At 37.6% G+C, this 14453-nt stretch overlaps 1 protein-coding gene across 2 annotated transcripts; it reads left to right on the top strand.

The window, feature by feature from the left end:
- The first annotated feature begins 1108 nt into the window (after positions 1-1108).
- LOC107696130 (osteopetrosis-associated transmembrane protein 1-like) lies at positions 1109-13900 on the top strand. 2 transcript variants are annotated; one of them, XM_016496319.1, is made up of 6 exons: positions 1109-1491; positions 9345-9459; positions 11015-11109; positions 11187-11297; positions 12915-13080; positions 13392-13900. In XM_016496319.1, the coding sequence occupies exons 1-6, from the start codon at positions 1453-1455 to the stop codon at positions 13445-13447; spliced, it is 582 nt and encodes a 193-aa protein (XP_016351805.1). In that variant the 5' UTR covers positions 1109-1452; the 3' UTR covers positions 13448-13900. The 2 variants fall into 2 exon arrangements, with proteins under 2 accessions (XP_016351805.1, XP_016351804.1); XM_016496318.1 differs by lacking the exon at positions 1109-1491 and adding an exon at positions 8495-8940.
- The last annotated feature ends 553 nt before the right edge of the window (positions 13901-14453 follow it).

Raw genomic sequence — 14453 nt, forward strand, 5'->3', positions numbered from 1 at the left:
TCAGTAATACTTTGTGACTGTAAAAAAGGATGTTCTCCACATACTACATTTGCCATGTTGTCATCATCATGTGACCTAGCAGCATCAGTTGAGTCACTTCACTGTCATTCACGAATCCTTTCCTGAGGCCTCATGGTCATGAGATAGTAAAGTATCCATTGGATGCACACCAACTGATTATGAATTCGGACATATTACTCTTTTCACATTCTGTTTTTTGCCTACTATATAGTAGGGAAGTATGTGAATTTGGATGCATCTTTTCAGTTTAAAAAAAATAAATAAACATGGCTGACTTTTGCAGTTTTGTTTGTTGGTGCACCCAGGCCTCTAGGTGTCAGTATAAGCCCAAGACAATAACATAACGCAAAGAATTTTGTTCCTAGGCGCAACAAAAAATGACTGAGTGACCTTTAAAATATTCTGTTAAAATGTCCATGCTATTTTGGTACACTTAGTAAACTCTAAACTGCTATAACTAACTCTTTTTTTCCGAGAGAAAGCTCACTCTAACCGCCTCCTACTCCCTCTCTGATCGGCATGTGCTGGAAGTTTTATGTCCAGTTCGCTGGAGCTGAAAGAAGTCAGCATCATGTCTTATGAAACAAGATGTCCTTCCTCCTGTTCCGGGTGAACGGTGCCTGGTGTTACATGCTAGCCCTTTTAGTCTAGAGGTAATGGACCTAGCAGTAACAAATTTTTGGAGAGAGAAAGCACAGGGACCTCTTGTCTCCAGCCCCAATAACACACCTCCAAACAAAAGAAAATATTTAACTTTTTATTCAATCATAAGAAAAAGATAAAAGGAAACATAAGCTTCAGGAGGGGGCAAAGGCCAACACAACAAACAAAAAGATTTCTAACTCAGTTTTAACCATAACTTACCTATACATAAACCAAAAGAAAATAAATAACAAAATGAACTTCCCTGTCTCCTTGACTACCCAAATAACCAGGAGAAAAGCAATTAAAGAAAAAGGCACCCACCTCCCTACAAGTTTCCTTACAAAATACTTAAATTCTAAACAAACTTACAAGTCTCCAACTAAACCCACAGTAGCACCAATGGTTAGCACTTAATAACAACCGACCTAATAAAGTTATCTGGAGCCAGAGAAACGCAGTCCGTGTGACAGGTTACAATCTGCAACCCTCTCACTCTCAGCTTGTTGGGAGGCAGTGCTGGCTTTATATGCTGGCTTTCTCCTGGCTGCAGCCAATCAGTGGAGCTGAGGTAAATGGGCAGCAAATCAGCAACAGGTGGACCCAATCACCTGCATGCGAATGGTAGCAGTAGACAAGGGGAAAAAACAAACAAACAAGAAAACACCACAAAGCACATAGAACAAATCACAAATAAAATACGTCTCAGGACGTAACACTGGGGTGACTTGCGTGGAGCGATGGCCTCGCCGTGGTGCTCCACAGAGGTGACGAACAGTGAGGAAGTCAATGCACCATTGTGTATCAAGTTCGTCAGCTACATGTTTGGTAATTATCCCGACTGTTTGTTGGAGACTTGGATCTGTGAGCCAAGCAGGCCGACAGTGGAGTACAACACTGTCAACAAGGATTAACTTCTTCATGAATGGTCAACATGTCTAGTTGAGGGAGACAAGCTCAAAACATCATTGATTAGTGCTACTAATCAGTTCTGCAACAGCAAATTTCTATGGTTTTAATAGCAAAACAACTGACACAATCCACAATTTTATTCACAGGGTGGATAAAAAGATCACACATGATTTGTGCTTTTTGAGAAAACACATATTCCTCTACTATATGTTTTTTTTTTAAATCCACTAGCATATATAGCCCATAGTTGTAAAATTATATTTAATTTTTGTGAAGGGCTGTTTAGCCAGAAGCAGAAGTTTAGCCTGTTAGCAGAAGTTGTGTTGCTAAAGCAGAACAGAAACTTTCAGCATGTGTCAAATGGCTCTGATGTATATGTTCATTAATCACAGAGGTTTTATCAGCTAACATGGCATAAACCATGTCATAATGGTTAGAGCCTGGATATTTCCTAATCGTGGCTGTTCCATAGCTATACATACAAGGTTGTATATATTAATCCACACTCTCAGAAAAGAAGGTACAAAAGCTGTGATTGGTTTGGTACCCTTTCAAAAGATACCATTTAGGAATAATATGTCAATTTAAGGCACTAATATGCACCCTTTAGGGGTAAATAAGGTACAAAGGTGTACCTTTTGTAAGGGTACTGCCCCAGTGAAAGGTAGCTGGTTTTTTTACCCTAACCTCACAGACTAGTGATAAACTGTTCCACCTTGACCACCAAGCTGAGTTTTTTATTTCATCAGGAAGAAATGTTAGTACTAATTCTAAACAACCTTCCAATTTTCCAACTTTTTAGTTAAAAAAATGTGTATAAAGATTTTAGATTATTTGGCATTGGTACCTTTTGCACCTGGGGCCAGTCGTGGCCTAATGGTTAGAGAGTTTGAATTGTAACCCAAAGGTTGTGGGTTCGAATCTCAGGTCCGGCAAGAATTGTCAGTGGGGGGGAGTGTGTTCAATACTGTGTGTGTGCACTTGGATGGGTTAAATGCAGAGCACAAATTCCGACAGCACAAATTGGCCACACGTCTCTTTTCACTTTCAGACTATGTGCATTTAAGATACCAATATCCAAGATGGTGCCGTTGTTGTTGGCATGCCATTTCTCTGGTACTTTGTTTGTTTTTATTTATATTGTGTTGGTTTTAATTCATCATTGCTCCACCCTATCAATGGTCTATCAATATGCACAACTTTTGGATATTCGAGGTTTTATTGAACATCTAAATGGCGATCTGAGAAGACCATGTTGTTGTGTTCCTCCCTGCTTGGAGGACATACCTGCCTTTCTCTGCTGCCCCACCTGTGCTATTCCCCAGAGGAAACGCAGAAATCGCAGAAGACGTGGAAAGCGTGGAGGAATAGCCCTCAGACTAAAGTGCCATCTGGTGCTGCAGCAGTCATCTTCTGCTTGTCGGCTTTCTCTCTCCACTGCTCTGGTCGGACATTGTTTCATTTATTGGCGCTCCCTGGAGCAGCCATATCGCTGGATTCGACCGGTTACTTCAGACTATACATGCTATTTCGAAAATGTAGTATTACAATGTTTAATTGTAATACAATCAATAATTTTTCACAGATGAATATTGAAAGCTGCTCTTTTGACCTGTTAGAAAACCCCCTGAATAATTTGGGCATGAATGATAATTTTGCGCTTTTTAATTCCACCTGTCTTAACATCCTTGAATCTACTGCCGTATTGAAACTTAAATCAATTAAAGTTAAAACAATGCCCTGGTTAAATGAAAATACTCTCTCTCTTCGGCGGAAATGCAGACAAGCAGAACGTAAATGGAGAAAGTCTAAACTTCAAGTTAACTATGAAGCTCTGCAGGTTGCATTATCTAATTTCCAAAATGCAGCAAAAATGGATTATTACTCAGACATCATTAATCAAAATTGTCATAAGCCTAAGGCTCTTTTTTCTATTATTGACTCGGTTCTCAATCCACATGCAAAAGTTCAAATAGTATCATCTTTAACACCTGAATACGTCCTCAGATTTTTCCTTAATAAGATCGCTGATCAGCGACCTCAGACTGTCAAAATCAATATTAACACTCCCAAACCTCTCCCTTGCACTCTCATCTGGAGTGTTTTTGAACCCATCTCATTGCCTGCCCTACAAGAAATAATTGCTCAATTAAAACCAACGTTTTGCTCATTTGATATCATTCCCTCTCGCATTAAAAAAAAACAGTTTGAACCCTTGGGGCCTAGTCTTCTGGCGATTGTCAACAAATCACTTAGTTTGGGTACAACACCAGCAGATCTTAAACATTCTTTGGTGGTTCCATCTCTTAAGAAGCAAAATCTTGACCCTGTTGATCCTTCAAATTATAGGCCAATTTCTAATCTGCCTTTTCTTTCTAAAATTCTTGAAAAAGTAGTTCAATTTCAGTTACACTGTTTTCTGTTTCAAAATTCTATCTATGAAACATTTCAGTCAGGTTTTAGAACATTTCACAGCACTGAGTCGGCTTTATTAAAGGTTTTAAACAATATTTATATGGTAACTGACCAGGGAGATAGTGTAATATTGGTGATAGATCTTACTGCTGCATTTGACATGATCGATCATGAGATTCTTATTGCCTGTCTCAAGACCTATGTGGGCATGACGGGAACAGTTTTAAGATGGTTTAGTTCCTATTTAAAGGACAGGAGATTCTCTGTTCGCCTTGGCAACCTCATGTCATCAGCTGCCAATCTCCCATGGGGTGGGGTCCCGCAGGGATCTATACTAGCTCCTACCCTTTTTTCTTTGTATATGCTCCCATTGGGCTCTATTTTCCGAAAGCATGGTGTATCTTTTCATTGCTATGCCGATGACACCCAGATTTATTTGCCCCTTAAACGATCAGGTAACATCTCCCTGGGCCCTCTAATGGAGTGTATGGAGGTCATAAAAATCTGGATGTTATAAAATGTTCTTGATCTAAACGAAAAGAAAACGGAAATCATATACTTTGGTCCCTTAGTGGAATTCCCACAAAGTTTGTTAATGATCACCATGTCACATTTCAAGCCAAAACTCTTGTTAAAAAGCTGAAACTAGACAAACAAGTAAACTCGGTGGTTAGATCCTGTTTTTTTTTTCATCTCCGCCTTCTTTCCAAAATGAAGTATTTTCTCTCTTTTCAAGATTTTGAAAGAGTAATTCATGTTTTTATATCATCACAGTTAGACTAATGTAACTCACTTTATTGTGGAATGAACACTACTTACCTGGCCCATCTCCAGTTGGTCCAAAATGCGTCAGCAAGACTTTTATTGGGCCTCCGTAAATCCACTCACATTACACCTGCGTTAGCATCATTGCATTGGCTGCCTGTCCTGTTTAGAATGAGTTCAAAACCCTAGTTTTTGTTTTTAAGTCCCTAAACAACTTAGCCCCCTCATTATCTGCACTTCTATCTCTACAAAACCCTTCTCGAGCTCTTCGATCCGGTAGTCATAGATTGCTCAATGTTCCCAGATCCAGACTTAAACAAAGAGGTGAACGTGCCTTTGCTGTCACGGGTCCTAAACTCTGGAACAGTTTACCAGTTCATATTAGATCTGCTCCTACAATACATATTTTTAAATCTTTGCTTAAAACTCATTATTTTTCCATTGCTTTTAATGTCCCTTGATGATTAATTTTTAAATTCGACTTTTGTTGTTGTTCCGGTTTTCTTTTGATATCTTGTTGATAATTTGTCTCTGATTTTATCTGTGATTTTTTTAATTGTTTTGCTTGTATTTATTTTATCTGATGCTGTAAAGCACACTGGTCAGCTGCTGCGGTTTTAATGGTGCTATATAAATAAATTTAATTTGAAACCTGAATATAGGTACAAAGGTGTAGCTTTTGAAAAGATCTAGTGACAGCTTTTGTACCTTTTTTATTGTATGCTAACAATCTAACACCACATTTTGCCTATGGACTATCCCACTTGGAAAAAATAAACTGTGAATTGCAGTTTCTAACTCCTTAAAAGGGTACTGTCATACAGAAATAACTATAGCTAAGTATTACTAACTCTTGTCCCACTCTTGTTTTGTTTTAATGGGGCAACTGTATATCATTTCCCCTTTAAAAGTTGTCTGATTTTTTTTTTTATATATATATATATAGGACCGCCATTTATAGCAAATTAGTGAGGTCCTGATATTAACGTTTTAACGAGAAAGTTAGGAGTAATTAATTAGGCTGCAGGGCTCTCTAAGCTATTTAGGGGCATCCGTTCATTGAACATTGAGAGCGCGTTTCTCCTGTCCAAGGGCTTTTCTCCTGTCCAGCTCTTCTCAGTTCACATTGCCTCTCAGAGGGAAGAAAAGCCCAAGCCTTGATCCTCATCAGTTGTCATCCCCAGTTCGGGCCACTTTGGCCGCTGCTAGTGGGGAAGTCAGGCCTAATCCCTGGAAGGAATCAGGGCAAAAGAAAAGCAACAATAACCAAGTCAACCGTAAAAAATGAAAGCGAAATCTCTATTATCAGCCCCAACATTTCCCAGCGATGCAGTGAAATCAGGCTGGTTTGTCATTCGAGTCAGACACCGTCCGGGGGGAGAATCTGGGGTCGCTTTGGGTTGGTAGACTCACACGACGTTTAGAGAGCAATATTTCGGCAAAAGGGGGCCTCGCATTTGCAAAATCCCCCTCACATCCCGCCATAAGCATTAAATGCAGTCTGACTTTATGTTGTATAGGCAGTGCAAAACAAGAAAAGAGGCACAGTTCTCGCATAAAAGAACGCGATTTTGGGGGATTAGGGACGGCCCAAAGGTTGGAGAATAACTTCTGCATAGCTTTACAGCTCCTCTCTCTCCAGGTTTAGACTACGGCTTAAAGCGCACAGTCCTTAGTTAACCCTTAACTGGTCCCTTATAGTCAAGAGTAATTGCCAAGCCAAAGTAAAGCTACACTGCAGAATAAAAAGAGACCGAATCGCATTTATTTTTTCATCTTATAATTTTAATATGCAATATTTATATTTTATCAAGACGTATCAAAAAGTCATTAATTGTCAATTAATTTATCCACCAAAGAGACGAGACGATCAAATGAATCCACATTCAGTTGTGTAGCCTAACTGTTATTGGTGTATAATCCAAACGCGATATTTGGACGGCAGATTTTTGTTTTAAGATTTTAAACGCCTTAAGAGCAAAACAATTAATCTCTTGATAATGTCATCACGATCACATGCCTCATTTAGCCTACCTCAGAAATGATTGTGAGGGTCAGATGACCCATGAAATCAATGTCTCTTGTAGTTCCTTGAAAACCTGCTTTTCGTTTAAAAAAATTCATTAGGATAATCTTGAGCCACACACATTTATAATTTCCAGAATTTGAGCCAAGTTATCCAGGCTCATCTCTTTGCTTAAGAGCTCTCCAGTCGATGAAGATACTTCACTTAGGCAGCCTAATTAGTGATTTTAGTCCTCGTTCAATTGCCTCTGTCTCCGTTGTGCATCCTTAATGCACATGGTAATTGTAGGCCTACCTGTATAAAAACCTGATTAGCTTCACACTGATCAATAATCTTATTTCTTCCAGGACATGTGATGTAAACATAGGCTATAATAGGCCTATATATTTGGGCATGTCAGTAGGTAACATATATAATATAACATATAGGCTATCTAAAATATTTTGGAGTGTTTTCACTGCAAACTTCCTCCTCTGTGTGATTGTGTAGGCTACACCACGTTCATAAGCTCTCTGCTTGCAAACCGCTGAATTCAGCTGCCAGGGGGAGGAAGGATGACTTGGATCATCCAATTTAAGGCTATCACAATAACATAGCTGCTACACTGTAGTAGTAGAGAGCTAATGCCACAATCCACGACATAAAACCTGCGAATTTACCCTCGGACATCAGCGCACGCAGCAGAATAGCCCTTAATGCGAGGCATTCTGAGTCCCCCATTTCCATCAAGCTCTCATGACTGCAGAATTGCCGCGGACTGCAAGTTACCAAGAGGCACTAATTTCACATTAAAGACCATTGACTGCAGTGGCTTGATTCGAGGGTTTGCGACAATTAACACAATCAGAATCGGAGCTCAGATCGTTTACCTTGACTCCGTAGTTATTTTTTTGGCCGAGCGCGCTAACATTTGCAAAATTGCGCGCGGTGTCATAAACCGAGAAGAGAGAGGATGCGGCGCGTTTTTTATAAAGCCACTGTCTCCAAACACACAGAGAATAATGAAACCGAAAAAGAATACAGTGAGAAATATATTAGACTGTTTATTAATTATTACATACCGATATTATATATATATATATATATATATATATATATATATTAGAACCGATATTAAACGGTTTAAATTAGGTGTCAGCGTTTATGTTGTACCTTTTAAAATTCACATCGACTTTAGATTAATGTTGATAGTGATAATTAAAATAAATAGACTACATTCTGTGTGCATGATCAAAAACTATCACGAAAATAGACTCCTTTTGCAACTTTTAAGAAGCTGTTAAATTTCTTATTAACTGTATTTCCTAACTCCAATAAAACCGTGACAGCACCATATGGCTATAGCCTATTTTCCTAACAACTGAAAATTCACAACGTTATAAACTAGTAGTAAAATTTATATTTAATAAAAAAGGCCATCACATAGGCTATATTTTACGTTAAATAGATGGGCAGGGGTATCATTGACCCTATTCAGCTTTTTCTGTAATAATTCAGTGCAACATGCAGAAATTCAACTCTTAAGTAGAAACGTAAATCTGTCTAAATTCAAGCAAAATTGTTTAAGCTGAATAATAAATTGTAAACACAAAACAACTGGAAATGGCTGAAACGGGACTCGATGTCCACTTCTTTTTCACTTTGGATATTACAGGTGCACCGGTCATTTGAAATCCCGTGCATCGCGAGATTACCCTAGCCATGTGACCGAGACGTCGGGAAAGGAAAGAAAACAGGAAGCTGTTTAGAGTCGCAAAGCGGCAGCGTGTTGTGTTTGGAGTGTATAAGATATGGATTTGTTAACGAAATGTACATTTGTAATGGCATGCTGGGCTGTTACATTCATTACCGTTGCTGAATGCTCGATTTACCCATCAGAGATGAGTGGCGATAGTGCACGAAAGCTGCCATCAGCAGTCGTCCCTGTATCGCAGGCGAGCACTTTGGGATCCTTCTACTCTCTCAGTCTTTCATCTACATTTCCAGAGGACTTGGGAATGAACGAGTATTGCATTGAACTGCTTCGCATCTACCGTCAGCGTTACGTGACTTACGCGAACTGCCTGGTGACTTATGCACGACCTGTCAAAGTCTGTCAGAACTGTTACACTGGCTTCAACAGTCTGGAGGACATTTATAAAAACATATCATCTGACCAAGTAGGTGCTCATTCCAAGTCGAAATGTCCATTTATAACACCAAAGTGCCTATAAATGTTCTCGCATGGTTTGAAGGTTGACAAGAATTCCCACCCGCTGGTCACATGCACTCATGTCTCGTGATTGTGTGTGTTCACTGTGTTTCACCAAGCCCGAATCACACTGACTGGAATATTTTAGTATGCTTAAAGAGCTATTTTTAGTATAACTATTTAAATAGTTACACGTCAGTATCATAATCTCATTGTACCTTTTAAAATGAACAAATTTAACACCTATGCTGGTTAGTAGGCTTTTTTTTTTTTTTGTCGTTTTACGCGTTATTATAGTATCAGTTATGAACTGCAGCTGTAGACGTTAATGAAAAATACTTAATAACTTGTGATTATGTGTTGTCTTCATAGCCTGGCCCTGGAAATGTCGGTTGCCATGACAGCCTGATGCGTTCTGATAGGTTGATGCTGCTCTATGCCCTCTTCAGCAAATTAGATGAGATATGGACATCAGCAGAATGCAAGCGTAAGTAACATAGCCAGAAATATTGTAGGTGCATTTAAAACTGGCATTAGACTGTATGCTTCCCTTCTCTGGTGCCCTTCGGTCACTTTTGACCGAAGAATGTTCTGTTTTGAATTTTTTGAAATCACAGCTTCATCGGAATGGTACGGTGACTTTTATGGCATTTGGAATGTGAACACACAAAAAAAATTGAGGGCATGGTTTGAGCAGATGAAGTGGTCGTAAAAAAATAGTCACACTTGTGGTCTATGGTCAAAAATGACCGACCATAGGAAATTAATGGGAAATCGACAAAAACGTGTACAATCAACAAATCTGACACAATGCAGAAAAAAAGTACACAGCAATGACAGGGTGAAACTCTAAAACATCAAGAGTGCAAAACCAACACATCCACTCACACACACGCGCGTACACACACACTTATACACACACACCTATGAACTGTTGTGACTGTAACACAGCAAATATGTAAAATAAAAGCAATAATTCAACCACAATGCAGTAAAAAAGCGGACAGCAAGGAAGGGGTTACAAACAAAAGAGTGCCAAACAGACACACTCACTCAAACACACACTCACTCAAATGAATTGGTGTGGCTATAACCATATATAGCCAAAACAAGTCAGAAAACTGAAAAAAGAGGTTGAAATCAGATCAAACCCAGAAGGATTAAGCTCTGATAAAACATTTCTGTTCATTTTTAGAATTTAGCTCTGATAAAACATTCCTGTTCATTTTGGTTACATTTTTATAGAATTTTAATGTTTTGTGTAACAAAATGCTTTCTGTGTTCAGGTTTGACTGTAGTAATACTAATTAAAAAACTAACGCTTCAAATCAATATTTCAAACCAAAAAAAATCTAAACCTTCACAAAAAGTTGTCTTTGAGAATGTCTAAATATATATCCAAACCCACAACATAATAAAAATAAGTATTTATGTCTAAAACAATTAGAGAATTTATAGGCCTTTTATATAGAGCTATACAGAAATCTATGGGCTAAACCATGGAATTGCAGAAGTTTTTCTTATTTTACTCCCACCAGATGGCACTAATCTGGCTTCAAAAATGGGATTTTAAAGGCATTGACTCTATTTTAACATGAAATACTGCATTCATTGAAAAGTAATATAAAAATATATATAAAAAATATATATAATTATTTTTAATGGGCAGAAATTCATCATAATAATTGCATCAATATTAATTAGTGCCATGAAATTATCTCAAAATACAAAAAAAAACAAACAAAAAAAACATTACTAACCAAAAATATAGTACATTGATTTTACTGGGGTGAAAAAAAGTTACATTTCAGGTGTCCGGTCACTTTTGACCGTGAAGATCACAAGTGTGACTCCCAAACGAGGAGCACCAGAGGGTTAAGCATGTTTCTTTCATTTTCACTCTTAACCAGATTATATACTTAACACCACTTGTGGTAGTATGAAGAAATTCAGCCAGTTTTTGAGTAACATTATTTGTTTTTATTTCATTTATTGAATGTTATGATTATTTGGAGAATAATCCTAATATTTTTGCTCATTAGAATGTCTGACTGAAGATCAAGAGGCTCTTTCCAATGATACTGTTTACTTCATGGCCACTCTGAATCAGTCACTCGCCTGTTTTGAACAATATCAGGTAATATCAGATGGCTCATATAGATAGGTACAAGCTCAGTTAAAACTAATTACTTGAGTATCCTGTTTTCTTAATAGAGGAACCACACTGAACTGTGTAAAGACTGCAAAGCCTCATACAAAAGGTTGAAAGAGCTCTATGGTAGAATGGACAAAAACCAAACACTCTGCATTGATTTAGAAGACGCAGTAAGTATGCACTAATATACACAAACCCTGTCATTTGACTCAAACACATTCCTAAGTTATTTGCAAATAAAGTTTTATGATGTGGAATTTTGGGAGAATTGTAAAACAGCACCCTCTGTAGCCCTAAATCTGTACAAACTAAATGCTGGAATACACAACATGACTTTTGTACAGATTTTTGCCCTGATTTGCAGTCTGGACGAGTGGATGATAGTTGCCAAAAGTCAGAGCCAGTCTGCAGATTTTGGACAGTTGGCAGATTATACAGAAAGTATTTTTTTTTTTCTTTTTTTTTTTAAGTTTCAGACTATTATTCCATCCATTTGGAAAATATCAAACATGTTTGATATTTTGAGCCAATTTTAAAACACATTATTTTCATTTGTCACTTAGCTCCTAACATCGAAGCACATGTTTCTGTGTGAGTTTGTTGTTTTCAGAGCATCCTAAAAGTCTGGTAGTGTGTGAGCCTCAGTCATTTAGTGTATGATGCCCAGTTTTCCTCTGTAACCATTTACAATGTCGGCAAGTGTATGATGCCTAGTGTTTTACAAGCTGATCACATTGTAAAGGAATGGTTCAGATTTGGAGAAATGTAGCATTACATCACTTTGCTCATTAATAGATCCTCTTAAAGGTTTAGTTCACCCAAAATTGAAAATTCTGGATTCTGAAGATTCATCTACAGGAAATTTCCAGTCCATCAATTAATGTCTTGTGAAGCAAAAAGGCGCATGTCCATAATACAGTACATGATAATGCTTCCTCCAGTAAAAAAAAAGTCCATCCTCTGTTGTCCTCTCACATTAAAATCCACTGACATATTGTTTAGAACTGTTTACACTTGTAAGCAGTGCTTGATTTTTGCATATTTCTCTCCTGATTCAAATGAGACCACTTTTTCACTGGAGAAAGCAATATTATGGGTAGAGGACTCGTATTTTAGCCAGAAGCAATAGTTTGAAGTTAAAAAAAATCTTAATGTTGGGTTTGTTTCTTAAAAACACGCAGCTTTTCACGGGACATTAATTATTGGGGACTGGGGTCATGTGGATTACTTGTGGGTAACTGTAATGCTCTTATCAGCTGTTTTGACTCTCATTCTGACTGCACCCATTCACTGCAGAGGATCCATTGGTGACCAAGTGATGGCAAAGTTTCATTTTTGAATGAACTATTCCTTTAAAAGTGGTGTAGTGTATTCCAGACAGTAGCAACACCAAGGTCATGGGTTTTATTCCCAGGGAATTCATTAAAATCCATTATAAAGTGTATACCTAATATGCATTGTAATTTTCCTTTGGATAAAGTCATAAAATCATCTGCCAAACACATTAATGTAATGTAACACACTAATCCAAAAAAAGCCATTGTTTGTTTTTTGGTACAATGTATTTTTGATTTTTTTTTTGTCTATTATTAACCTTAAATGTCTTATATAGCTTCTTGTTAATTGTATGATTTTGTTATTTATTCTGTTTTCGCTATGACGATGTTGGCATTAAAAAACAAATAAATTAATTAATTTTTGTTGGTACAGTGTGAACCAGCCTCAATGGTAGCAGATTATGATAGAACTATCAGATTTGTGGTATCATTACGTTGCTTACTTCTCAGATGAATATAACACAGCAGCTGTGGAGTAAAAACTTTAGTTGCTTGTTACCTCGGGAGGAGACGGTGCCTGTCATCGCAGTGTCCAGCTTTATGCTCTTCCTCCCCATAATCTTCTACTTAAGCAGCTTCCTGCACTCGGAACAAAAGAAACGCAAGCTTATACACCGTAAGTAACTTGCCTAACTGTGCAAATTGTCTCTGCAGTAAGTTGAAGTAAAAGGGCAGAGGTCTTGGACAGTGTTAATTGTACTTGCTTGATCCGTACTGCTAGGTTTTATGGTCAATCACTTTCAGACAGTATTTAACCAAGTAGTCTCAGACATTACTAGTTTTTGCATCTTTTAAAGCATGTAGAACACAAAGTGCATTCTAAATGCTCTGAGCAAAGTCTCTGATGTCAAGGTTAAACTGCATTGAATATTTTGTTTCATCTCTTGCCAGTCTAGTTCTAATCTATTCTCTTATTCTGATCCACAGCCAAAAGAGCTAAGTCCAACAACAGCCTAATGAATATCCAAGATAAATTCAGCTGAGTGGAGATGAGGCGAGGAGGGGAAGAGAGGGCACTGAATCTTTGGTTCACCTCTCCCGCTAAATCAACAGGCACTTTCAGCATGGATGGGTAGTGTTCACGTCTTCTCCTGGACCAAAGACTTCATGATGCTCTACAGATGCTGTGATCACTATTGATTTAAATCAGTTTTTTTTTGCACTATTTGTAATTTGTACTATTGATTTAAAAAAGCCAATTGCAAGTTTTACTTTTTTTTTGCTTAGCTTTAAAAATAAGATAATTCTACTGGTTTTCACAGAGGATCAGTGATGATTTCCATAATTACGATGCATGTTAGTATGACATTATTCTATTTAAGGCATGAAAGACATATGATCCCGACATTAGACTGGTTATGCTACAATTTTACTGCACTAAGAGACCATGTTACATTTTATATTTTTCTAGGTAATAACAAATGTGCACACATACACACACACGCACACACTACATGGCAATGGTACCACTTCTGGAAGCACTCCATGTGCATTAGAGAAAGATCTTGTAACAAATACTTTATTCAGGGTCAAAGGTGTATGCAGTGAGTAGAGTAGAAAAGTAAAGGATGGAAGAGGCAACATGAAGCCTTTTTAGATGGTCCATGTGCCTTTTTACTTCACTTTTTGTTTTACAATGGATTTGCCATGGTCTACCCTCATTGTGTGGTTATATACTCTACTGTCAGATATTTGATGATCACAGACCAGTTATTCTGAAAGAAAGAGGAAAGCTTCATTAATAGTGATACATTAGAGAGATCTTTTATTTTCTGTACTCAGATGTTGACCATAGCATTATATGAAGTAACGTGTTATTTTGTTTACTCTGAATGCAGTATGGTTTATTCATAGGATATTTGCATACTTCTATAGTTGTGAAATAGTTTTCAATTCAGTAGCTTCCTCATACCTCTATTAAAATGTGTTAATTTTGCTTAGCTCTTAAAGCCTTCCTTGGTGCAGTTGACAGGCTCATTGTTTTCAGAG

Source organism: Sinocyclocheilus anshuiensis, unplaced genomic scaffold (genome assembly GCF_001515605.1).
Source record: "Sinocyclocheilus anshuiensis isolate Anshui unplaced genomic scaffold, SAMN03320099.WGS_v1.1 scaffold306, whole genome shotgun sequence".
In the NCBI taxonomy this organism is placed as follows: domain Eukaryota; kingdom Metazoa; phylum Chordata; class Actinopteri; order Cypriniformes; family Cyprinidae; genus Sinocyclocheilus; species Sinocyclocheilus anshuiensis.